The 24,536-nt window shown below is 41.0% G+C and overlaps 1 protein-coding gene across 8 annotated transcripts in view; it reads left to right on the top strand.

Annotated features, from left to right (window-relative positions):
• EPG5 (ectopic P-granules 5 autophagy tethering factor) overlaps nucleotides 1–24,536 on the top strand; it is an 81,237-nt gene that overhangs the window by 41,326 nt on the left and 15,375 nt on the right. For all 8 annotated transcript variants that reach the window (XR_007773105.1, XR_007773104.1, XM_050943511.1 and 5 more), the window contains exons 24-37: nucleotides 540–663; nucleotides 1,695–1,839; nucleotides 4,951–5,122; nucleotides 8,721–8,883; nucleotides 10,188–10,330; nucleotides 12,450–12,606; nucleotides 14,231–14,425; nucleotides 15,172–15,385; nucleotides 16,282–16,436; nucleotides 16,588–16,795; nucleotides 17,649–17,724; nucleotides 18,865–18,968; nucleotides 21,278–21,453; nucleotides 23,850–24,035. Coding sequence is in view for 6 of the 8 variants with exons in the window: in XM_050943511.1 (XP_050799468.1) it covers nucleotides 540–663; nucleotides 1,695–1,839; nucleotides 4,951–5,122; nucleotides 8,721–8,883; nucleotides 10,188–10,330; nucleotides 12,450–12,606; nucleotides 14,231–14,425; nucleotides 15,172–15,385; nucleotides 16,282–16,436; nucleotides 16,588–16,795; nucleotides 17,649–17,724; nucleotides 18,865–18,968; nucleotides 21,278–21,453; nucleotides 23,850–24,035 (2,218 nt within the window). In the remaining 2 variants the exon portion in view is untranslated. The remainder of the gene's footprint in view (nucleotides 1–539; nucleotides 664–1,694; nucleotides 1,840–4,950; nucleotides 5,123–8,720; nucleotides 8,884–10,187; nucleotides 10,331–12,449; nucleotides 12,607–14,230; nucleotides 14,426–15,171; nucleotides 15,386–16,281; nucleotides 16,437–16,587; nucleotides 16,796–17,648; nucleotides 17,725–18,864; nucleotides 18,969–21,277; nucleotides 21,454–23,849; nucleotides 24,036–24,536) is intronic.

Here is a 24,536-nt window from a genome sequence, read left to right as displayed (position 1 = left end):
TAACATCGGACTGGTGGGTCCTTAATACGATGGTACAGGGTTACACCCTTCAGTTACTTTCTACCCTGCTTCCTGCCCCACCCCCCATTCCCGTCCTCCTTCAGGGACCCCTCTAATCCTTGAAAATTAACTCTCCAAAGCTCTTTCCTCCTGCTATCCCATACTTCAGTCTAGGCTGACAGACTATGTTCCACACTGGAATATAACAGGGTCATTGAGCTGGGCTCTGATGTAACCCGCCAGTCGGTGTGTATCCCTCTTTGTGTTAAATGTGTAAAGGATATTAGTTGGTTACATCCTCCAGTTACTGAGCCTGGTTCTTTAGCTCAAGTTGAAAAGACTCATTCTTTTTAGCTCCAGAGGTTCCCATTTCAGTCGTTAGTCTTGATAGAATGGTGGTCATCACGAGCTGCTGTGAACACGCTGTGTGTGTGTGTGTGTGTGTGTGTTCGTTCATGTGCCATTAAGGAAGAAAATACGCACACTGTAGACATCTAACTTTTTTTCTCCCCTTCTCTCCCCATGTTTTTCTCTTTTAGGCTTTTTAATGTGTTTGTTCTGTGGCTGGAGGAAGAGAGCTTTCAGAAAGGAGATACATACATTCCATCTTTACCGAAGCAATATGATGTGTACAGACTTGCTAAGATCATGCAAAATCAGCAGGTGAAACAGAGACTTCAGTATCACTGACAGAACAGGACTGGGTTGATTTGTGATCCAAAATTCAGTTCACTGGTTAAGAGACACTTAGTAACTTCTTAAATTGTGGTGCACCTTATGCTCTTCTAGTCTGCAGCATAGTCCATTCTGCAAGCTGAGGCTTTCCAGCACAAGTGGACTTTTTCTTACACTCCTGACCCAAACAGCCTCCCTCCGTATGTGGGCCAGAGCTCAGGCCCAGAGTTCTTGCATGCTACAACAGGAACATAGCTCTTATTCTGCACCTACTTATGCTTTTTCAGATGGCCTTGAGGACAGTCCAGAACTGGATTTTAGACAGCAAATAAAACACTTGAGCCTCAGACCTGGTCTCACTGAAATATTATATATTATTTCCTGATCAAGCAAAAATGAGCCAGAGGGATGCTTACATTATTCTGTACTCTGTGCATGTGAAACCTTGCGTTTCTCTATTCGTTGAGGACTCTTTGATCAGGCAAACCCTTGAAAGTTATTCCTTGTAGCTGGAGTTGTGCTTTTTTCCTCCCCGCTCATTTTGGGTATGGATAAAGTCTGGGAAATACAGCCCTTTTTTACCTGATTTCAGTAACTTATGCCCTTGATACTTAAGGAACTGCAGCTTCCTCTCCATTTCTTGCAAGCAGTTGTTTGTTTGAGTTGTGCTTGCCCTACTGTCTTGGGGTTCAGTTTGAACTGGGCTTGGAGTGGAGCCCTTTCAGCTCAGGGAACTCATTTATAGAAGTTCCTCCCAGAGCCTATCTGTTAGATTCCTTCCATGATAGTCATGAGTGCCTAGATAGGTTTATCTCTAGCTGCTGCTTTGCTTCAACTTTTTTCTTTCGGGAGCTCAGTTTTTCTGGGAAAAGTTTTTCTTTAAAATATTGGGCTTGGTTTCTGCTCAGTGATTGTACAGTGTCCCTGGTACTGTATGTGGAGATGGGTGCACTGTATATTGTACGTTGTCAGCTGTGCAAAGTGCCCTGTAATAATTTGAGCTTTCTCTCATGCCATAGGATTTGTGGATGGAATATGTCAATATTGAACGCATACAGTATGAATTTCAGGAAGCTCTAAATCTTTGGCTCCAAGTCAAACTTGAATCCCATGCAACCCCTAGCACTTTATCAGTGCAGACAGATTTCACTAACCCTTTGTCAGGTAAGCCACAAACATGACATTGTTCAAGCTATTGCAAAAGCAACGAGTGTACATTTAGGACTGTTGTGAAAAAAGCTCATTTTAGCAGTAGGCTGCTTTGGGCACACAGTGGTGTTTATCATAACCAGTGGGTTAATGAAGTTCATATATTCTGTTGATCTGTTTCCTTATTTCCTCGTGCGGGTATTGCTGTAACCCCTCAGACAGACCAACACCTACAAAATCTCCACCAAGCATTCTTAAAACTACAATACTCGCACGAGGAAATAAGGAAACAGATCAACAGAGCCAGACGTGTACCCAGAAGCCTCCTACTGCAAGACAAACCCAAGAAAGAAACCAACAGGACTCCACTGGCCATCACATACAGTCCCCAGCTAAAACCTCTCCAACGCATCATCAGGGATCTACAACCCATCCTGGACAATGATCCCACACTTTCACAGGCCTTGGGTGGCAGGCCAGTCCTTGCCCACAGGCAACCTGCCAACCTGAAACATATTCTCACCAGTAACTGCACACTGCACCATAGTAACTCTAGCTCAGGAACCAATCTATGCAACAAACCTCGATGCCAACTCTGCCCACATATCTACACCAGCGACACCATCACAGGACCTAACTAGATCAGCCACACCATCACCGGTTCATTCACCTGCACCTCCACCAATATAATATATGCTATCATATGCCAGCAATGCCCCTCTGCTATGTACATCGGCCAAACTGGACAGTCGCTACGGAAAAGGATAAATGGACACAAATCAGATATTAGGAATGGCAATATACAAAAACCTGTAGGAAAACACTTCAACCTCCCTGGCCACACTATAGCAGACCTTAAGGTGGCCATCCTGCAGCAAAAAAACTTCAGGACCAGACTTCAAAGAAAAATTGCTGAGCTTCAGTTCATCTGCAAATTTGACACCATCAGCTCAGGATTAAACAAAGACTGTGAATGGTTTGCCAATTACAAAACCAGTTTCTTCTCCCTTGGTTTTCACACCTCAACTGCTAGAACAGGGCCTCATCCTCCCTGATTGAACTACCTCATTATCTCTAGCTTGCCTGCATATATATATATATACCTGCCCCTGGAAATTTCCACTACATGCATCTGATGAAGTGGGTATTCACCCACGAAAGCTCATGCTCCAAAACGTCTGTTAGTCTGTAAGGTGCCACAGGATTCTTTGCTGTTTTTTCCCTAGTTTGTTTATGAGAAGTCATGTGAGACTGTATCAAAAGCCTTACTAAAGTCATGATATACCACATCTACCGCTTCCTCCCATCCACAAGGCTTGTTACCCAATTAAAGAAAGCCATTAGGTTGGTTTGACATGATTTGTTCTTGAAAATCCATTCTGACTGTTACTTATCACCTTTATTATCTTCTAGGTATTCGCAATTTGCTTAATTATTTGGTTCATTATCTTTCCAGGTACTGACATTAAGTTGACTGGTCTGTAATTCCCCAGTGTTCTGTGAATCTATGGTTCTATGTGCCAGACACGATAGTGTACTAGTCTTTTGAAGTGTCCCTACTCCAAAGTAGGTGTTGCATCTGTCACAATGAGCTCATGGTAAAGGTGGCTGAATACCTTCCCTGGAAAGCTGGATTCTATCCCTGCCTGTGCCAGGAGCTCCTGTGTGATGCTACTCAGGTCATTTAAATCAGACTTCTTGCAGGTAGCCAATAATTGTGTGTCTTTGTTTTCTGTGGGTCTTGAGACCTTGGGGTCTGATTTGCACAAGTGTGAGCAATCTGAGCTGAACCTGAAGCCAAAGGGAGTTGTGCTCTGAAAGTGTCAAGTACTATATATTACTAAGTACTCTGAAAAATCAGAGCACGGGTGTCTCAAATTGGGCATCCAAAATTAGTGGACGCTTTTGATCTTAATCTCTCGACCTCAGTTCCCTATTGGTAAAATGGGGATAAAAGATACCCCCTCATCTCAGTGTTGTGATAATAAAGACATTGATGTTTGACAAGTGCTCCTATACTGTAGTAATGAGCACCATAGAAAAGCCCTTCAGGAAACTACTCTGTTTTTAGAGCAGGGTTTGAATAGTGTGCAGTAAAAAAGGACTGAAGCCGCACACTGAACAATGAGGGGGAAAACAATATTTAATTGAGCATCATCCATTTTGTGCAGTGAATGAGGCAGAGGTCTTAGGGAGAAAATAGTATGTGGTCATATAATTAAAGACTATATCATAATGCATACACATCATGCACACAAGGAGGCTGAATTATTAGTTAAGAAAAAGAAGTGAGAGAGAGGTTAAAGCAACTAAAATACATTAACAGGTGAGTCCAAGTTTGTAAGTCCAAAAATGATAGGAGAGAGGTAGTAATCTGCTAGTTTTGTAAATGTCTTTTCAGGGTCACCCAGGGTAAATCTCTGTCAGCTTGTTGAGTATTCCATCCTGCTAGAATCCAGAACAGTTCGGAGATTCATGATCATTCCCCTGGATCTTTTCTTATCGCTGTTTTTCCCCAGAAAACAATCTGGCCAGTGTCTCCATCACAGCTTGGGCTTTTCCTTGTTGACTAAATGCAGACTGGGTCTGTGGATTTCCCATTGCTGAACACAATGACCCATACTTTGAAGTTAGTATGCTTCTTCATTTACAGTTCCAAGGCTCCAGTCCTGTTTGATGAATAGTCCAGTTAGAGATATACACAATGCATTTAGTTATAGCAGTCCGAACAATCTTTCATTAGTTTTCATGAAATTTACACATCAACCATCTCCTCATCTTGGCATTAATACATAATTTTGATCTAGGGTTAACTAAGTACAAGGATATACATAATGTCAGACAATAGCAACCAACACGTAAATTTGGTGTAAATGTAATTACCAGGGTATATGCCATGTAAATGTAATATAACTTTCCCCTTAGTTCTAACAAGTGAATTGGCTTATGCCTGCTAGCCCACTTACATTTCTTTGCTATTCACACACAAGTGAATTGGCCTACAGCTTTGATTTGAGCTGGTCTGTCAGCGTCACAACCAGTAGTAATCAAATTATTTGCATGGTCAGATTATATCCTACATGTTTTTCTTTGAGTGACAAGAATTGCCCCTCCTTTCCTTTCTAGCCAAGGAGAGAATATTGAGTAATTTGAAGAAGTATGAAGCACCCAAACCCCCTCTTCCCCTTCAACCAGTGAAACCTCCTGTGCCTGTTGTTTCCTCTGCCAGTCTAGTAAGTCAGAAGGAAGCAACACAGCTTGTGCGCATGGACCTTAACAACTTGCAGCAACATGCCAAGTAAGATTTAGCTATGTTTTTTCTGCTCTGCTGGTATGCTCAGATGACTTCTGAAGCAGCCTTCTTGTCTGTATCGTTAGCATGATTAGAAATAACGGAATTTGATTCACTGTTACTGACCTATTTTGTGTTTTTCTTGTAGATTGCATCATTTAATTGATGATTTAACAAATTTAGGACCAGAACTAACCACTAGGATTTATTCTGTTCCCTGGAAAAGAGTGGAACATTAACTCATTCTAATTAAGACATAACCTAGTCCTACTCTAGATTGTTATAGTCAGTAATTAGTTAACTAATCCTTTTGCACAAGTCATCCTGCTGTGGCCATTTCTTGCAATAGAGCCGGCAAAAGGAAAATCTGGCCTCAAGTGATGGTACTTCATACATTGTTTTTATACAGACTATTCTGTCACCATTCTCATAGCAAAATGCAGCTAAAGAACTTAGTTTTAAAAAAACTGATAAATGAATAGTTTAAAAAAATTACCCTTTTTAGCCATTAAGAAAAAATCTTGACTTGATCACATTCATAAGGTGCAAGCAGAATAAATAAATATACTTATTGCATTAATAGAGCGAGTTTCACAAAGCTGAAAACAATTAAGCCAAATCAGCTGAGAGGAATAATTTAATCAGAAAAATATGAATAGTAATTGTGAAATCATTTAAGAACACTTTACTAGACAACCAAAAAGCCACAATCTTACAACTGAGGAAGGAGGCCATATTGGGTAAAAAAACCAAAAAACAACCCACAGCCCCAAAACAAAAAACTTGGTTTAAAGGGGAAGTGAAGGCAAATATTTAAAAAAGAAAGAAAGAGAAGAAATTGGAGGTTGATAGTAATGAATATAAGGTTAGTAGTTGTAGACAATTATATGGGAAGCAAAAAACTACAAAGAGAACTACGACAAAGGACCACAAAAAGAATTCTCTGGCTAGCAGAGTTAAGTTTAATAGGAAGGAATGTTTAAAATTTATTAGGAACAAAGAATCCTGGCAATGGTATTGGTCCATTAATAGATGGAAATAGTAGAATTATCAATAATAATGAAGAAAAGGCAAAAGTATTCACTAAATATTTCTATTCTGTATTTGGGGAAAAAACAGATGCAGTCTGATCATACGGTGATAACACTTGTTCATTCCACTAGTATCCCTGGAGGATGTTAAACAGAAGCTACTAAAGTTAGACATTTTAAAATCAGCAGGTCCAGATAATTTGCATCCAGTAATTTTTAAAGGAACTGGCTGGATCTTTATGTTGATTTTCAAAAAGTCTTAAGAGCAGCAAGGAAGTTCCAGAAGGTTGTGACCATTTTAAAAAAAGGACAAACACAACGGCTAGGGTAGTTATAGTCCTGTCAATCTGACATCGATCCTGGGAAGGATAATGGAGCAGCTGATATGCGACTTTATTAATCAAGAACAAAATTGCTAATCCACATGGGTTTATGGACAATGGATCCTGTCTAATATACTTGGACTTCTCGAAGGCATTTGACATAGTACTGCATGACATTTTAATTTAAAATAATTAGAATGATATAAAATTACAAGGCACACCATTAAATTGTAATTCTAAATGGGGAATCATCCTCAAGCAGATGTGTTTCTGGTGGGGTCCCCTGGGGATTGGTTCTTGGCCCTACGCTATTTAACATTTTTATCAATGACCTAGAAGAAAATATAAAATCATCACTGATAGTTTGGAGAGAGCACAGAAATTGGGGAATTGGTAAATAATGAAGACAACAAGTCACTGGTACAGAGCTATCTGGATCACTTGGTTAAGTGGGTGCAGACAAACAATTATAGAATCATAAAACTGGAAGGGACCTCGAGAGGTCATCTAGTCCAGTCCCCTGCACTCAAGGGAAGACTAAGTATTGTCTAGACCATCCCTGACAGGTGTTTGTCTAACCTGCTCTTAAAAATCCCCAATGATAGAGATTCCACAACCTCCTTAGGCAATTTATTCCAGTGCTTAACCATCCTGACAGTTAGTAAGTTTTTCCTAATGTCCAACCTAAACTGCCCTTGCTGCAATTTAAGCTCATTGCTTCTTGTCCCATCCTCAGAGGCTAAGAACAATATTTTTTCTCCCTCCTTGTGACAACCTTTTATGTACTTGAAAACTGTTATCATGTCCCCTCTCAGTCTTTCTTTTCCAAACTGAACAAACCCAATTTTTTCAATCTTCCCTCCTAGGTCATGTTTCAATCATTTATGTTGCTCTTCTCTGGACTTTCTCCAGTTTGTCCACATCTGTCCTGAAATGTGGTGCCCAGAACTGGACACAATACTCCAATTAAGACCTAATCCATATGTGTTCTGGTATGGCTAAATGTAAATGTGTACATTTGGGAACAACAGAATGTAGGCCATATTTGCAGGAGAGTGGGACTGTATCCTGGAAAGCAGTGACTCTGGAAAATTTTTGGATGTTGTGGTAGATAATTAGCTGAACATGCTCTTCCGGTGTGACACTGTGGCCAATGGAGCTAATGCAATCCTGAGATGCATAAAGAGAGGAATCTCGAATAGGAGTAGAGTAGTTATTTTACCTTTGTTCTTGGCACTGGTGTGATGGTTGATGGAATATGGTGTCCTGTTTTGGAGCCTATAATTCAAGAAAGAGGTCGATAAATTGGAGGGGATTCAGAGAAGAGCCATGAGAATGATTAAAGGATTAAAAAACATGCCACAGTGGTAGACTCAAAGAGTTCAATCTATTTAACTTAATAAAGGTGATTTGATTAGTCTATATAGGGAATAAATATTTAATAATGGGCTCTTCAATCTAGCAAACAAAGGTATAACATTTTCCCAATGTCTGGAAGTTGGAGTTAGACAAATTCAGACTGGAAGTTAGATTTTGAAGTGAGAGTAAATAACCATTAGCACAATTTACCAAGACCGTGGTGGATTCTCCCTCACTGACCATTTTTAAACCGAGATTGGTGTTTTTCAAAAAGATCTGCCCTTGGAATTATTTTGGGGGAAGTTCTATGGCCTGGGTTATGCAATAAGTCCGGCTAGATGATCACAATGGTCCCTTCTGTCACTGGAGTCTCTAAACCCTTTCAAAGAGTTGGCATGATAATTGAGAAGAGATGCATCAAACTGCTTGAGATACAGAACAAATCCTGAAAGAATTTTTCGTTGTTGTTTTTTTTTTAGCAATAACTCTCAGTGGGCTTCGGTGTGTTAACTGAACCATCCAGCCTTTCTATTTAAAGGCTATTTATATCTAGTTACAATATGTGGCCTAATTAATTTCCTGCTTGATTGTCCCAGACTCTTTTTTCAGGTGCTATCTTTGAGTAGTTTCTGATCCTCCCGGTGAAGTTACTTCCCCGTTGTTATGAATTGCTGCTTGTGAAGTGTACATCTGTTTTTATTCACTCTGTTTTTCATTTATTAAACTTCTGTACTGCCTGAAGTTTGGATTATTTTCTATCTAGAACTATAGTTATAACCTGTTTCCTTGTAAAACCCGTAATCCTGCAGTCTTGGTAATTCTTGCTATTAAAGTGTCCAATGCCCAGCTCTGTGCTAAAGGTTTTGCTAATGTCTTGTCTATATTTCGCAGAACTGCGGCTCGCCGGGAGACCCAGCAGGTTGCGCTTGACAGTGAAATATTGGACACCATGCCCAAACTCTATATCAACAGGGAAGAACAGATTACCCTTGAGCTGAAGTGTCCGGGTACTTCAAATAAAAGCTGTCAGGGAGCAGCTCTTGTGACGGTCCAGGTTAGAAATCTAATTTCACAACCCCTAGCTCAGCGGTCCCCAAACCTTTGAGGGTTTCGCCCTCCCAGAGCCAGTGAGGCCGCAGCTTGGGGCAGAGGGATGAAGACAGGCAAAGAGGCTGAGGCTGCGGGGGGGAGCTAGGGCTGGGAGTGGGGCCGAGGGCAGAGCTAGGGCCAAGGCTGGGGGCGGAGCTGGGGCTGAGTCTTGGGGGTGGAGCCTCAGCTGGTCTGCAGTCTGCACCTGCAGTGAGGTGCAGCTCCGCTTCTGGCCTTGTCCCCAGCCTTGGCCTTGGGCTGGGAACGGAGCCGCGGCCAGCAGCAAGGCTAGGAGCTGATGTGGAGCCATCAGTGGAGCCATGCCAAGGCTGGGGATGGGGCCAGTGCAGAGCTGGAGGCAGGGAGGTCCCCACCATACCTCTCTGGGTGTTCCTCCGCACCCCCATAGTGGGGCACTCCCCACACTTTGGGGACCTCGCTCTAGGTCCATGCTTTTGGATCATTGAATTTGTATACTGAAACCACCAAGTTGAGAGTTCTTGTACTTGGGGTAGTGCAGGATGTGCACTGTTGCACAGCTGTTACATTTCACTCTAGAGGTGGTTGCATTTCCTCAACTAAAGAAATGGTCCCTATGTAAAGTTTATATTTAATCTTGTTAAATTATTTTGGTGAAAGACACTCAGCAAATATGTTTGTTGATGGGAATAACGGAACCAAAATGGGATGCTTATAGAATACCTCACTGGTTGTGTAGACTGAGTTTTAGTCTATCTACTTGTATAGGTCAGTGGTTCTCAAACTTTCATACTGGTGACCCCTATCACACAGCAAGCCTCTGAGTACCACCCTCACATATAAATTAAAAACACTTTTAAAAAATATTTAACACTATTCTAATTGCTGGAGGTGAATCGGAGTTTGGGGTGGAGGCTGACAGCTTGTGATCCCCCCCATGTAATAACCTTGTAACCCTCTCCGAGGGTTCCCGACCCCCAGTTTGAGAACCCCTGGTTTAAGTTTTATCCATTTGGTTATATGTATTTAAAAATACTAAATAGAGGAACATAAATTTTGTTACTATGTGATCATTAACTATGAAAATGATCAAGATGTGTGTGCTTACGCAATACATTCTACAGGATCGAGACGTGCTCTGTGCCCAAAATCAGGAAATCCTCTCTCTTCAGGACCTTGCTGCTGGGTTCCAGTTTCTTTTCATTTTTGTTGTGAGAGGAGGGAGAATTTTAGAAAAACTTGTCTCATAAAGGTTCTCAAATTGTAGTTAACTGGCTCTATCTCCCTTAGTTTGAAGGGAAGCATAAAAATGAAGCAATAAGCCAGCAGCTTCACACTCTGCGTAAAGAAGTAAAACTGCTACAAGCAGAAGCCACAAAGCCGCCTTTTCTGAGCATTGTGGAAGCAGCTGTGCATGTGGAAAACTTTATAACGTAAGTAACGCAATTACTGCTATATATGGTAGTGTTTTACAATGAGAATTTGACTTTCTGTTCAGCCAAGAGAAAAGACAAAATCTATTTTCATGTTTTTGTAATGCCCACCGGTATGAGTCATGGGTAGGATTTGAACCCTTAAACTTACTGATTCATAACACAGACCTCTACCACACGAACAAAAGGCGTAACTCTGTCTTTTGACAACAGTAGTAGTCTCTTCTTATCCAGGCTATCTTATCTCATAGTGTTTTGCATGTTACGCTTTCATTTATTATACTCTGCACTAGTATAATGATTGCTTTCGAGCTCATTTGCAGAAGCAAATGACAACACTTTCTTTGTGCAGTGACATCATATACTAAATATCAGGCCACAGCAAAAATTTACAGCATTTAGATCTGCCATAAACTAAAAATAGGTGTTTATAATGTCAGTGTTTGTTTACTTTCCCCAATGCACTCAATAGTTCTTTGATAGTCAGAGCTACGATTCAGAGTTTGCCAAGGTGTAATTGATTGGAACTCGGTAAACAATTCTGTTGATGGTTCACAAAAATAGATTCCTAGATTCCCAGGCCAGAGGGGACCGTTGTATTCATCTTGTCTGACCTCCTCTGTAACACACGCCATAGAACTTTCCCAAAATAATTCCTAGAGCAGATCCTTTAGAAAAAGATCCAGTCTTGATTTAAAAATGGCCAGTGATGGAGAATCTACCATGACCATGGCTAAATTTGTTTCAGGGGGTAGTCACTCTCGCTGTTTAAAAATTGACACCTTATTTCCGGTATGAACTTGTCTGGCTTCAGGTTCCAACTTTTCGCTTGTATTATAGGACTGGAAGGGACCTCGAAAGGTCATCTAGTCCAGTTCCCTGCACTTGTGGCAGGACTAATTATCTGGACCATCCGTGACAGGTGTTTGTCTAACCCACTCTTAAAAATCTCCAACGATAGAGATTCCACAGCCTCCCTAGGCAATTTATTCCAGTGCTTAACCACCCTGACAGTGACGTTTTTCCTAATGTCCAACCTAAACTGCCCTTGCTGCAATTTAAGCCCATTGCTTCTTGTCCTATCCTCAGAGGTTAAGAAAAACAATTTTTCTTCCTCCTCCTTGTAGCGACCTTTTTACATACTTGAAAACTGTTATCATGTCCCCTTTCGGTCTTCTCTTTTCCAGACTAAACAAACCCAATTTTTTAAATTTTCCCTCCTAGGTCATGTTTTCTAGACCTTTAATCATTTTAGTTGCTCTTCTCTGGACTCTCTCCAGTTTGTCCACATCCTTCCAGAAATGTGATGTCCAGAACTGGACATAATACTTCAGTTCAGGCCTAATCAGCCTGGAGTTGGGTGGAAGAATTACCTCTCATGTCTTGTTCACAACACTTCTGCTAATACATCTCAGAATGATGTTCGCTTTTTTTGCAACAGCGTTACACTGTTGACTCATATTTAGCTTGTGGTCCACTATGACCCCCAGATCCCTTTCTGCAATACTCCTTCCTAGGCAGTCATTTCCCATTTTGTACATGTGCATTATACACATTTTGTATTCTACTTTTCTCTGCTAGATTGAAGAGCCTATTATCAAATGTATTCCCCATATAAGTACTTGAAGACTGTGATGAAATCACCCCTTACGCTTTTCTTCGTTAAGCTAAATAGATTGAGCTCCTTACATCTATCACTTTAAGGCATATTTTCTAATTCTTTAATCATTCTTGTGCCTCTTCTCTGAACCCTTTTCAATTTACCAACATCCTTCTTGAATTGTGGACACCAGAACTGGATGCAGTATTCCAGCAGTAACCACACCCGTGTCTAATATAGAGGTACAGTAATATCACCTCTCTATACTTTATGCTAGTTCTTCATGGCTAATGAGTAAAATGCAGTAAAATCTTTTGAAAATAAAGTGACTGTATCTGACTCTGATTACAAAGGTCAAGATCTAAGGCTCTGCTTTTACATACGGAGCCATTTTTCAAGAACCACTCTTAAAAAATCCCACCAAACCAAAAAGTCATATTACCAGCCCTGGTAATGTGGATTTTGTTATGGGTGATAATTTGTATATAGACTAGTAGTTTTATATGCATTCTTTTGCAGAGCCTTAATAAATATCTACAAGAGGCAGCCTACGTCTAGAATTCAGAAAGTTGGAATTAGCTTGTTCTTTGCAGTAATAGATTTTGTGTGTGATGAAACTCAGCGCCATCCACCCACAAGACAGTTCTTTACCTCCTGCATCGAGATCCTCGGCCAAGTAAGTTTATTTTGTATACGCTCTAATTCTGCGTGCTCTACAATTTTTTAATCCCATCCGCCTACTAATATCTGAGGTCTAAAATAAATCCACAGATGTCTGGGAATTCATAGCTAAGTATACTACTCATTCTCCTACCACCGCATTGCATAATACCTCAGTAGTGTCACACACAAGCAGCATGAAGATTGTTCTGAGATGCTTGCTAGAGATACTGCAGGCTCAATGTGAGAAGAAATTGATTGAGTTTAATTGTTAAGAAGTCTGGATCTTCAGTTTGCCCTTTGAATCCCAGGTAGCTGCACTGCTTACAAGAGTATTTTAGCATTTTGGTTCATTGATTGACTATTTTGTTGCTTCCATGGACTTGTCCAGTCATCCGTGCCTTTGTCACCTTCAGATTAAACTGTTGCAGTATGCTTGATGTAGAACAGGGATCTCAAACTCAAATGACCACGAGGGCCACATGAAGACTAGTACATTGGCCTGAGGGCTGAATCATTGACACCCCAACCCCACTCCACCCCTTTCCTGCCCCCATTCCAACCCCTTTCCCAAAGTCCCCACCTCAACTCTGCCCCTTCCCTACCCCTATTCCAACCCTTCCTCAAATCCCTGCCTCTTCACCTCTTCTCTGCCTCCTCCCTTGAATGCGCAGCTCCCTGCTCATCCCCCTGCCCTCCTTGAAAGCTCTAAGCGCTGCCAAACAGCTGTTTGGCGGCAGAAAGTGCCTGGAGGTAGGCAGAGGGGTGGGGACATGGCGCACTGGGGGCAGGGGAGGCTGTGGGGGAGGGAAGCTTGGCAGCTGCAGGAAGTGACTCAGAAGGGCACGGGGAGCTTGCTGGCCACAGCAAATAACTCTGCGGGCTGCATGTTTGAGACCCCTGATGTAGAACACCAGTCAGGAGATGCTGATGCAAAACACGTTTCCTACTGCTTGGTAGTGTTAACTATAGGAAGCCTATTATGCCAGTGCTCCAGAGAAGCCGTTAGCAATTCATGGTGTTTATGTTGATTTATTAAACCTCATATCGTTTCGGTTCTAGGTACCACTTTCCCTATGCGCCACTGCCTCATTTGAGATCAGCTGAAGAGTTCTTGTTTACTGTCCCTACATTTCAAATGTATAGTGACAGGAGGAAGGGCTCTTGAATCAGGAATTAATTTCTCTCATTAGCCCATCTGAGCCAGAATTTCTGACTTCTAGAACCATGGTGTAACACTTTCTTGGACACTTGGGCTTTTGCTAAAGGCAGCGGTGGAACATACTTATTTTACGAATGGATTTTAGAGGAGGGTGTTTCTGTTACGCTTGTTTATTTGTATTATTGGGAGCCTAGATCATGGACCAGGATCCTACTGGCTAGGTCCTGGAGAAACACAGAACAAAAAAGACAGTCCCAGCCCCAAAGAGCTCAGTTCAGTTTATATTGCGTTTTAAGAGTACTTTTTATGTGCTGCCAGAGACAGACCTGATGGGATGTATTTAAAAAGATACGCACTGGATTATCTGTTTTTGAGAGAATTGTAATCCAACTGAATTCTCCACCTCCAGAAAAGCCTGCTGGAAAGAATGAAACTGCATTCTTCAGGAATTCTTTAATGACACTGACTCTCTTTTAAGGTATTTATCAGCGGGACCAAATCTGAATGCAGATTAGTCCTCCAAACCATCCTACAGAATCGAAGACTCTGTAATCTGCTCTCTCCCTACTTCACTCCAGTTGCCTCACCTGATGAATTTGTCAATTTGTATGAAAAAGTTGTGGCGTTTCTCAGTGATGACAACAGTGATGTTGTTTTCACGTTGCTGACGAAGGTAACATGCTCTGAATGCTCATAATGTAGTGTTATACGGGTTGCATCTCAGGACTGTTTTCCAAAAGAATATGAATTCATACTAAGAGAGAAAAATACATTCCTGATTTTTTTTTATTATTTTTTTTAAGTAGCAGTGATGAATTACTCGTTAGGAGTATATTGCTAGTACAGCCCTGCTCTTATTGTGGCTAAGTTGAAGCGGGGCTGGAGGTGAACACTATATAAGAGACTAAAAAGATATCATTTCCCATCAAGGGCAGCAGCAGTACACGCTTTCCAGTGCTTCCCTTTCAGCAAGTTTTACTTCAGAGCTGGGTTCAAAGGAAGGTTTGGGGTGCTTGGCTCATTCCATCCTTGATGCCTCTGGCTCCCTTGTGGTTGCCTCTTCAATCAATCCCATTGTGAGGGCAGTATTGGAGACACAGACACATGTCCACTGGGAACCTGACTGAATGCCCCAACGCACTTCATGGAGGCAGCCGAGCAACCACTGGGTAATGATTACGTTCAGTCACTATTGACCTAGGTTGGATTTGAACAGATAACCTAGAGGTTAGACAGACGCTGTCTCCATTTTCAAACTTATGAGCCATGCAGCCATCCCTTCTTTCCTGGCCTATCTTGAAACAAAAATATTCTTTTTCTGTCCCAGCAAGTCTTTTATTCTTAAAATGTAGCTCTTCTATTAACTCTGTTTTTAACGTAGATCTTTCTTGAACAAACACTGCCTCTCTTCTGTTTTAGTTTGACCTCCTACAATGGCTAAACCTCACTAAGCCACCCCTGTCTGAACGTACTCGGCTTCTGGAGTCCATTCACTTGGCACTCAGTGCCTGTGGACTTGAGCCTGAAGAAGACATTTTGATGCCATTTAATATTTTCTGCAAGCACTGGACATATCTCCTTCAGTACCAGTTCCCTGACCATTACAGTGACTTTCTAAGACTGCTCATGCAAAGTAAGTATCTGAGTCAACCAGGGCAAGCCTCAGATTAATTTTAAAATAACTAGTACATTGAACTGTACTAGACTACTTCAGTATTAAACTCCTAAGAGTTGGACTGGGGTATGGAGAGAGATTGCAGTGCATTTAAATCACCACAAATACAGTATGATTTCAGAGTTGTCACAGTTTAGTAAATTCAGATTTGCGTATATATTTTCTGCTAATTGTTTGTTAGCTGTACTAAAAAGCTACATTTTCTTTCATGTCAAGATCCACAGATCTAGGGTGATAGATTTTCAGTGTGCATTGCTGCAGGGAAGTAGAGCAGAGCCTTTCTCTCACTGGCAAAGTTGGAGTGTCTCATATCAGTGAGCCATTTTGCCGTCAATTATGTTAAAACATATTTTTGAGACACCTTTAACTAACCTTGGTAGTTAAAACACTGGAATTCTGGAACCCTGGGTTTGATTCTCAGCTCTGCCACACATGTCCAGTGTGACTGAGGAAATTCCTTAATCTCGCTATTCCTCAGTTCCCCCATCTGTAAAATGGGGTGACAATACTCCTTTTCTTTCACCCGTTGTCTTGTTTGTTAGGTTGTAAACTCTTGGAGGCATTATCTGTCTCATGCTATATCTGTGTAGTGCCCCTACTGCAGTTGAGGCCCTGTAAGCTGTAATAAAAATAACACAAAATCTGAACATTAAAATATCCACATATGGGGAATAGCTTTAATATCCTAAGATTCAAGCCACCATCTCTCACATAGTTTTCTCATCGGCTATACATGTTGATCTAATGGCAGGCTCCTGTGGCTAATATTAGGAAAGAGGAATTAAAGTTATCATTATGATTTTAATGTATTTTTCCTAAATAAAAAACACAACCCCCATTCTTTTTGTCCTAAGGTTCTTCAGAGCAGCTCCTTAGCCCTGACTGTTGGAAGGCATTGCTTAAAACTTTGGGTTGCGATACCTCAGAAAGTGAACGAAGGAGCAAAGGTGACTCCACTAAAAGTCCAGTACTGTGGAACACTGCAAAAATCCTTCTGTCTGCAGAACAGGTGGGAAGCTTTCTAGCTGATCTCTGAAATTTGCTGTAATTCTCAGCTGAAATCAGTATCCACCATTGAACAGCAACAGAGCTCTGTAACACTGTTCTCCCCCTGAATTTGTATCCTCCTTGGTTGATTCAGAGCTGTCCACTCTCTGCAGGTTACAGAGACAATAGAATGGCTTTGCAAGTCTTTCTGCAAGCTACGGTTAGCTTCATTGGATTTCAGGAGCTTTGGCCTGTTTTCAAAGTGGAGTCCCTACATGACTGAAGTGAAGACATTGCTGGAATACCTTGTGAAACGGCTTATTGATTCTGAGGTGGTCAGTTTAGCACAAGAACCAGTTGGCAGCAGCAGAATTCTAGCAGGTAATGTGCATAAAAGCAAATTATTCAACTTTAAATATCCACAATCTAGTGGGTTAAGATCTTATACTGAAGACCTTTGCGTCTGTAAACACAGTAGAGGGCCCAGCCTTATAAAGATCTCAGCTGTTGCTTATGAGCTGTGAAGTCATTTAGCTTAACTCCTAAGGAGTTTAGGATCTCCCCAGAGCCAAGGCTCCATATGAGCCCAGTTATCAGGAGCTGCAGTCAGTGAACCCAGGGAACATAATCAACCCGCACTTATCCAGAGTTCAGGAAATTCAGGTTGATCTTTATTTGGCATTTAAAAAAAAACAGGGCAGGATATTGTGGGAACACTTTATCTTTAGTACTTCACATTGCAGGCATGCTGTGCAACTTCTCCCCTCTATGGTGATGGGAGAAATCTAGATTTACTGCTGAGAGTTGTGTGTCCTGGTGCCAGATTCTCTTCAGATGCATATGTGCTGCTACCACTGTTTTCAGAGAAAGAAGTGTGGCATTGTGATTTGAATACAGGAGTGGGAACTAAACTCCTCAGTTCTGACACAGACCCTTTTTGCCTTTAGCAAGTCCCTACACTCCAGTGATTCATTTTATAAAAATTGTGTTAATATTTACCTGATAGGGGTTGTGAGATTTAATGAGGTAATGTTTGTGAAACTGTTGGGAAATATAAAGTACTTATTAATTTATTTCCAGTCTTCATTTGCCCATGATTTAGTCTGGTTTGCGCCTCTGTTGAAGGAGGAGGTTAAGACCTTTTATCCAGGTTTGGTGGCTGTGTGTAATTTGATTGCTACAGTTATACTTGAGTAACAAAGCTGTGTGTGTTTGTGTGTGTTTTGTTTTTTAGTGGTGCAGTCCTTGCATTCAACCATCACTGAGCTCTTTAAACCATGGATTCTGGTTTTATATAGAGATGATGTCAGGTAAACACTAATGCAATTTAATGTTTCATAATTACATGAACTGTTGCTATTAAACAAAATGGTATTTTTTAAAGTAATGGCTTCATTGTAATCCTCTGTTTAACCAGCAAACCTGATTATAATTTAAAGTCATGTCATTGATCAATTGTGGAACTAATCAATGAACTCATTAGAACACTGTTTTTTATCTTAATTTTTTTAAGGAATTGCACTTCACTAAGAAAATTACTTGGTCAGAGTCCTCTCACTCATTCCAGTCAGTGTTGTGTTTGACTTGAGTTTCAGATAAAACCTGAAAAGGAGCCTAGCTTTTCAGTGGTATCTTTAAAATAACACACACAGTAAATGAATTACCTTAATCCGCTGTCCTACACTTGCTTCACTCAGTCCTGGACCAATGGAAAAGAACTGTTGCCAGACTGTGGGACCAGGGTCCATACTGAGAGCTAATAACTTGCTACTGTCAGGACAAAAAATATCTTGCCATAGCAGGACAGTCCTTTCTGGACCTTGTACACTTGACTCAACACTGCTGTGGAACCATAGATGATAAAAAGAAAAATATGGATGCTGGCAATTAGTACTGGACACAGATTAAAAAAGTGGCTTCCAGATTCCTGCCTTCAGCTTCCATAATACTGATGTCTTCCATGTTACTTTTCAGCATGAGAGCCCTAGCATTATACCTTCTGTGGAGTGTGTGTTTTCAAATACATCTCAGAGTTTTCACTTGGGGAAACAGTTCTCATGTTAGCAGTTTCAGTGCGGTTTCCTTTTAAACCCCCGATCGTCTTTAGCTGTGAATGTATCTTCCGCATATAATTGAAAAGTTGACTATTGCTGGCATATTCTGTAGCTTGGCACTTGTGAAAGAGATCTGGGAACGTTGGCTCGGGTGACTAGATAATACTGTGGACCTCAAGGGTTGCTTTACTACAGTCCCATAATGTGTACCTGTTCTAAGCAAGGAACAGGTGAATGTAAATGGTGGAGTCTGAATGGAGTGCGCACACCTGTAATATTCCCATCCAGGGACAAGGTAGGATGGCTTGTGCAGATATTTTTGAATTACATAAATGTTTATTACTCATAATGGCTTGATAAATGCAGTGACACAACTTCATTGTTTGTATTTTGAAGTAAACAGCAATGCTACCCCTGGTTGGAGAGTGACACTCCTCTAGCCTCAAGTATGGTACAGTTGTTCACAGATTGCATATTGGTCTTACACCAAAGCTTTAAAGGTGAGTGAAGTCCAGATTTATGCTCTTGTTGTTTCTCTCTAGTTGCACTTTCTGCTCTAGCAGCTCAACCAGTGTTTTGGCTGGATGTCTTTGGTGGGTATGAATTTCTAGCCAAGCTTGTGTCTGTCATTCTGTTATAAGCACTGTCCTCTAACTCATTCGTGAAATGAAAAGGATTTTAGTGGCACAGACAGAGAGGAAGGGTAGATTTTTAGAAAGGTTAGAGAGAGAAAAGCAAAAAGTTCTGGCAAAGGGCCTGGAGAGGAGAAGAGGAGGAGAGGGAGATTTAAAACCAGCCACAAATATTTCTGGTTCCAATGGCAGATGCAGTTTGAAGAACTTCCTGTCTTGGTCCTGAATCACTAGGAGATATTCTGAAACAGATATTTGTGCATTCTTGAACCCCCCAGTAGAGGGCAGTCGAGGTGTTGCAGTGCCCAAATCAGTTTTCTGAAATGTTCATTACTCATCTGAGAATTGGGAGGGTTCATCGTTAGTACGGTGGTTCATGGTCATATGTCATAAAGGTGGTAAAGCAGGCGGATTAACAGGGTAGTGATCCGAGTGTTGTCATTAGTTGAGGGCTGGGAGTGAGAAGGGCTTTGGGCAGGGTTTGAGCAATTAATCTTTCATGTTCTAGGATTCCTGCAAGCCATTGGGTGTGAGAGAGTTCTTGGGTGTGGGCCATGGCCACTGGGCACATGCATATGAGTGCTGCTGGGCTTGAACTCTAACACCATGGTATTTTACAAGGATATCCCCGTTACACAGCCACAGAATAGATGGCAACAGTGTTAGACAAAATAGGGGGTTGGTTTGTTTCAAAACTGTGTGTGTAACTACTGCTGATGGAGGGTGCCTGACTGGCCATCCTGAATATTCACCGCCTCCATTTATCAACAGTGCACATGTACTGCTACTGCCCAGACTGTAACCTTCCTGTCATTAACCTGCTAATGTGTCTCAGCCCCTAATCTGGAGGGACAACCTCATCTCCAGACTCATCCATTCTTAGACACGGCTGCTGAGATTGCAAACAGTGTTGCTATTTGTCATGGTGTTTTTTGTATTCATGTAAATGCTTGTCCACCAGCAATGGAACTGTCACCACTAATTCATGTTACATAGGCCACTAAACAGCCACCACACGGTAATAACGTGGGGTGGCTGAGCTGAATTCAGGCTAGTGACAGTAGAAATGAAAGAAAAATATGTTGTGATGCCTTTGACAGTTTCCAAATCCTGTAACAGTTTTGAAAGGATGCAAGAACCAGTTCACTACGTACAGAACGAAGTGGATTATAAACCGGGATCCTAGTTTTCCATGATAAAAATCCCTAAAGTTTTCTGATAAGAAAAACATAACAATCTGTGTTTTTCTGCGATTAAAATGAAGTGCAGAACTTCAGTTTCCCTAGCCACAATATATGTAGTTGCCTAGCCACAATATATATAGATATCAGTTGAACAGGATGTTTTATTGATATATTTACAGTTGTAAAACATTTGAATGACCCACTCACAGTGCATTGTTTCTTTACTATTGATGGCCCTGCCGTTTCAGGCTCTTGTTTTTGTTTCTTTTCATTCAGTTTAGCGCTTTTCATGTGTTCTACAGCTGTCTGCCTTCAAATGTAATCTACAGCCTTGCTGCATGCAATCCAGAACAGCACATTATCATCAACATGAAAGTCCTCCTTGCCAAACTCAGTGACGTGGTCTTTAGGGGTGATTTTTTTTTAGAGTTTTGGGGATTTTTTCATAACTTTAATTACTCACATCTGGAGGCTGAAATGAAATTTGAGATGCATTAAAACACAAACCCGTACATGCCACTGAGTAACCTTTATACGCCTGAAGCAGTTTATTGGAGTTTATTTAGTTATGTAAACTTAAAGCGCATTCAGAACTCAACCACAAGAGGGGGAGGTTGTGCGCATTGAATAATTGACACTGGTACTTTCAGTAAAATTTAGTTAATAGTTAATATGGTTTTATTTGTTCATAAAATGTAAAAACTAAAGATTCTCTTTAAAAATGCAAATTCCACATTTTTCAGATTTCTCGGATCCCTGATTACAACTCTTCCTGTCCAATTAACTTTTTCAGAGTGAGCGATGTTCAGTAGAAGAAGCACTTGAGTTATAGATTGAAACAAACAAAGCTTAGAAAATGTCCTTTTTCTTTGAATGTTCTGTCCATGGAAGAACTGGTAGTGAGTGTGTGTCCCCTTTATAGTCAGATTTGTCCGTGTTTGGCTAGGTTTCCCTGGAGTTGAGTTTTAAATGGGCTGTTTCCTTTTAATCTAGATAAGTTGTTGCCAGACCACCGTGGGGCTCTCTGGTTACATCTGATGCATTATTGTGACTCATGCACAGCCCCCAAAATGCCAGAATTCATTCTCTATACTTTCCATGCTGAATTCAGCAGGCTTCCATGGAGAGAGATGCACCCAGATCAGATGCTCATGGAAGAATTCTTTAAAGTAAGCACCTAATGCGTATTGAAATAAGACCATTTATACTTTACATAATTCCGTCTTTGAAATTAAATAGATGTCCGTTGCAATTGATTTAGCCAAAGAGTACGTCAATTAGGTTTATTGTAGAATCTGAGGGTTGCTATTACAATATATTATTTATTATTATTAATGCTATCATAATTTATCAATATGATACTATTACTGTGAGATTAAGTTACATTGATGTATAGCCCTCAGTGGTACTATCTGAATTTATGGTATCTGAGCATCGCAGTCTGAAAACATCTACTCAATGTGCAGTGACAGTCAAAAAAGCAAACAGACTGTTGGGAATCATTGAAGAAAGGGATAGGTAATAAGATAGAGAAAATATCATATTGCCTGTATATAAATCCATGCTGCGCCCACATCTTGAATATTGCATGTAGATGTGATCACCCCATCTCAAAAGAGATTATTGGAATGGGAGAAGGTTCAGAAAAGGGCAACAAAAATGATTAGGGGTATGGAACAGCTGCCATATGAGGAGAGATTAATAAGAGTGGGACTTCTGAGCTTGGAAAAGAGTTGACTAAGGGGGGATATGATAGAGGTCTATAAAATCATGCCTGGTGTGGAGAAAGTAAATAAGGAAGTGTTATTTACTCCTTCTCATAACACAAGAACTAGGCATCACTAAATGAAATTAATAGGCAGCAGATTTAAAAGAAACAGAAGTATTTTTTCACACAACACAGAGTCAACCTGTGGAACTCCTTGCCAGAGGATGTTGTGAAGGCCAAGACTGTATCAGGGTTCAAAAAAGAACTAGATAAGTGCATGGAGGATAGGTCCATCAATGGCTATTAGCCAGAATGGGCAGGAATGCTGTCCTTAGCTTCAAAAAGAACAGGAGTACTTGTGGCACCTTAGAGACTAACAAATTTATTTAAGCATAAGCTTTCGTGGGCTAAAACCCACTTCATCGGATGCATAGAATGGAACACACAGAAGATATTTATGCATACAGAGCACATGGAAGCTGGAAATGGGCGATGGGATGGATCACTTGTTGATTACCTGTTCTGTTCATTTCCTCTGGGACACCTGTTATTGGCCACTGTTGGAATACAGGATAGTGGACTAGATGGACCTTTGGTCTGATCCAATTTGGCTTTTCATATGTTCTTATCTTCAACCTCCTTGTGAGGTAGGGCAGTGCTATTATCCCCATTTTACAGGTGGGAAACTGAAAAATGTAGTGACTTGCACAAGATGACATAGGATTTGCGTGGTAGATCAGCAATTGAGCCCAACTCTCCCATGGCCCAGGCTAGTGCTCTAACCACTGATTCACTTCCTTCCCGTTAATATAGGCGCTACAACAATAATAAGTCCTACTCATGAACCAGGGCCTCATTGTGGTAGGCATTGTACAAACACAGAACAAAAACATGGTCACTGTCCCAAAAAGCTTACATTCTACATATAAGACACGAGACAATGGGAGGATACAACAGAAAGACAGGGAGCCCATGGGCAGCATGATGGGCAGTGGCCACAGCATACCAGCTGCCTAGCCATTGTCACCATGCAGTGAGGTATTAAAGTTTCTAAGAATGATTTTGTCAGCTTGGCTCTAGGCTTTCAGGCATTTGCGCCAAGGACAGCTTATAAATGAATTTCTAGACAAGAAATGAACTTGAGAGAGAATATTAATCAAATTAGTGTCTGTTTTGGTAATGTACTGAAGGTTTCCCAAAAAGTTGACTCTTGATGACTTAGGGTTTATAATGCATAATTAACATGACTTTGGAAAATAAGTATCAATATATAGACAACGCATGTAGTATCAATCAGTGGATTATAATCCAGTTTTATGCTAACTAAAATGATCACCGTACTTCCATTTTCTGGTTGACTGCTTCTGATTTGCACCCTAAAATTGTAGTACAGATAGTTGTGGAACTCCAGAATCTTTCCTCCAGAGCCTTTACTGCCTTCCTGCTGGTGTTGCATTGTTCATGCATGTCTCAAATTGTTACAGAATTTTTTGGTCTTCCCCAAAGAGAGAAAAGCCAGTTGCAATTTTGCATCGGAAAGTCCACAATAGCCTGAATATTGCCCCTGCATTTGAAATAGTCTGAATTTGGTGGCCTTCTGGACATACTGCAAAAGACACTTCTTTGACTGGGGTTTTTGGGAGGGCTGAGGGTTATACTTCCTTGATGATGAAGGGGTAGGAAGGAATTCTTGTAGATGACTGGCTATCTTGAGGTCCTGTTGAATGGCTTATTTAAAGCTGTGGAGATTGAATTGCTTTATTAGTGATGCTGGGGTGCCTAACGCTATGGACAATGTCTTCTGAGTTGTTTAAATCTAAATAAATAAAACAAAGTTGCCTGTCTGTTTTCTCCTAGGTTGAAAGAGGCAGCCCGAAGAGTTGTTTCATTTTCTTGGGTTCTATTTTATGTGACGTAAACTGGGTCAGCGTCCTATCTGATGCCTGGAATCCCAAGCCCGTTCCTGAAACGCACAGTATGATTGTCTGCTTACTCTATATGGTGGTTCTGTTGGCAAAGGAGGAGCAACTTACAAGCAAAGAGGTAATTTTGAAAAGGTTCAGAGATGGATCAGATTGCCTTGGGTTTGTCACAAACTTAGACATCTAAGCTCTGTTTATGTGCTACGGGGACCTATGCAGATGACCTATGAGGAGATGGCAATTGGAAGCTACCATATTAATGGTTGAGGCCAGGCATTGTGTCTGATAGGCTGACAGAGTGGTCCATCAGGTTTACAGAAATATACCTTGCGTCCATTAATCTCTATGTTAATTGCCATTACCAGGCAATCAAGTCTACCATATCTAAACCCTGCCTGAGCTGCAGCACACTGGTAAAAGAAATCCCATGAGCTGTGTCCAAACCTGGATCCATTGGGTCTGTCTATCTTAGATATTTATGTCATGCTGTCTGGAGTGGCTGTCAACTGTGCGTACCCGCTTAGGGGCAAACTGTCAAAAACCAGTACAGGCTGCCCAATCTGCTGGCATTTTCTATAATTAGATTTCAGCACAACCCACTGACAAATGGGAACTCTTGGAT

This window comes from Gopherus flavomarginatus, chromosome 3, assembly GCF_025201925.1.
Source record: "Gopherus flavomarginatus isolate rGopFla2 chromosome 3, rGopFla2.mat.asm, whole genome shotgun sequence".
NCBI classification, from domain to species: Eukaryota; Metazoa; Chordata; order Testudines; family Testudinidae; genus Gopherus; species Gopherus flavomarginatus.
The sequence above is the reverse complement of the archived record's forward strand: the minus strand, read 5'-3'. Positions and strand labels throughout refer to the sequence as shown.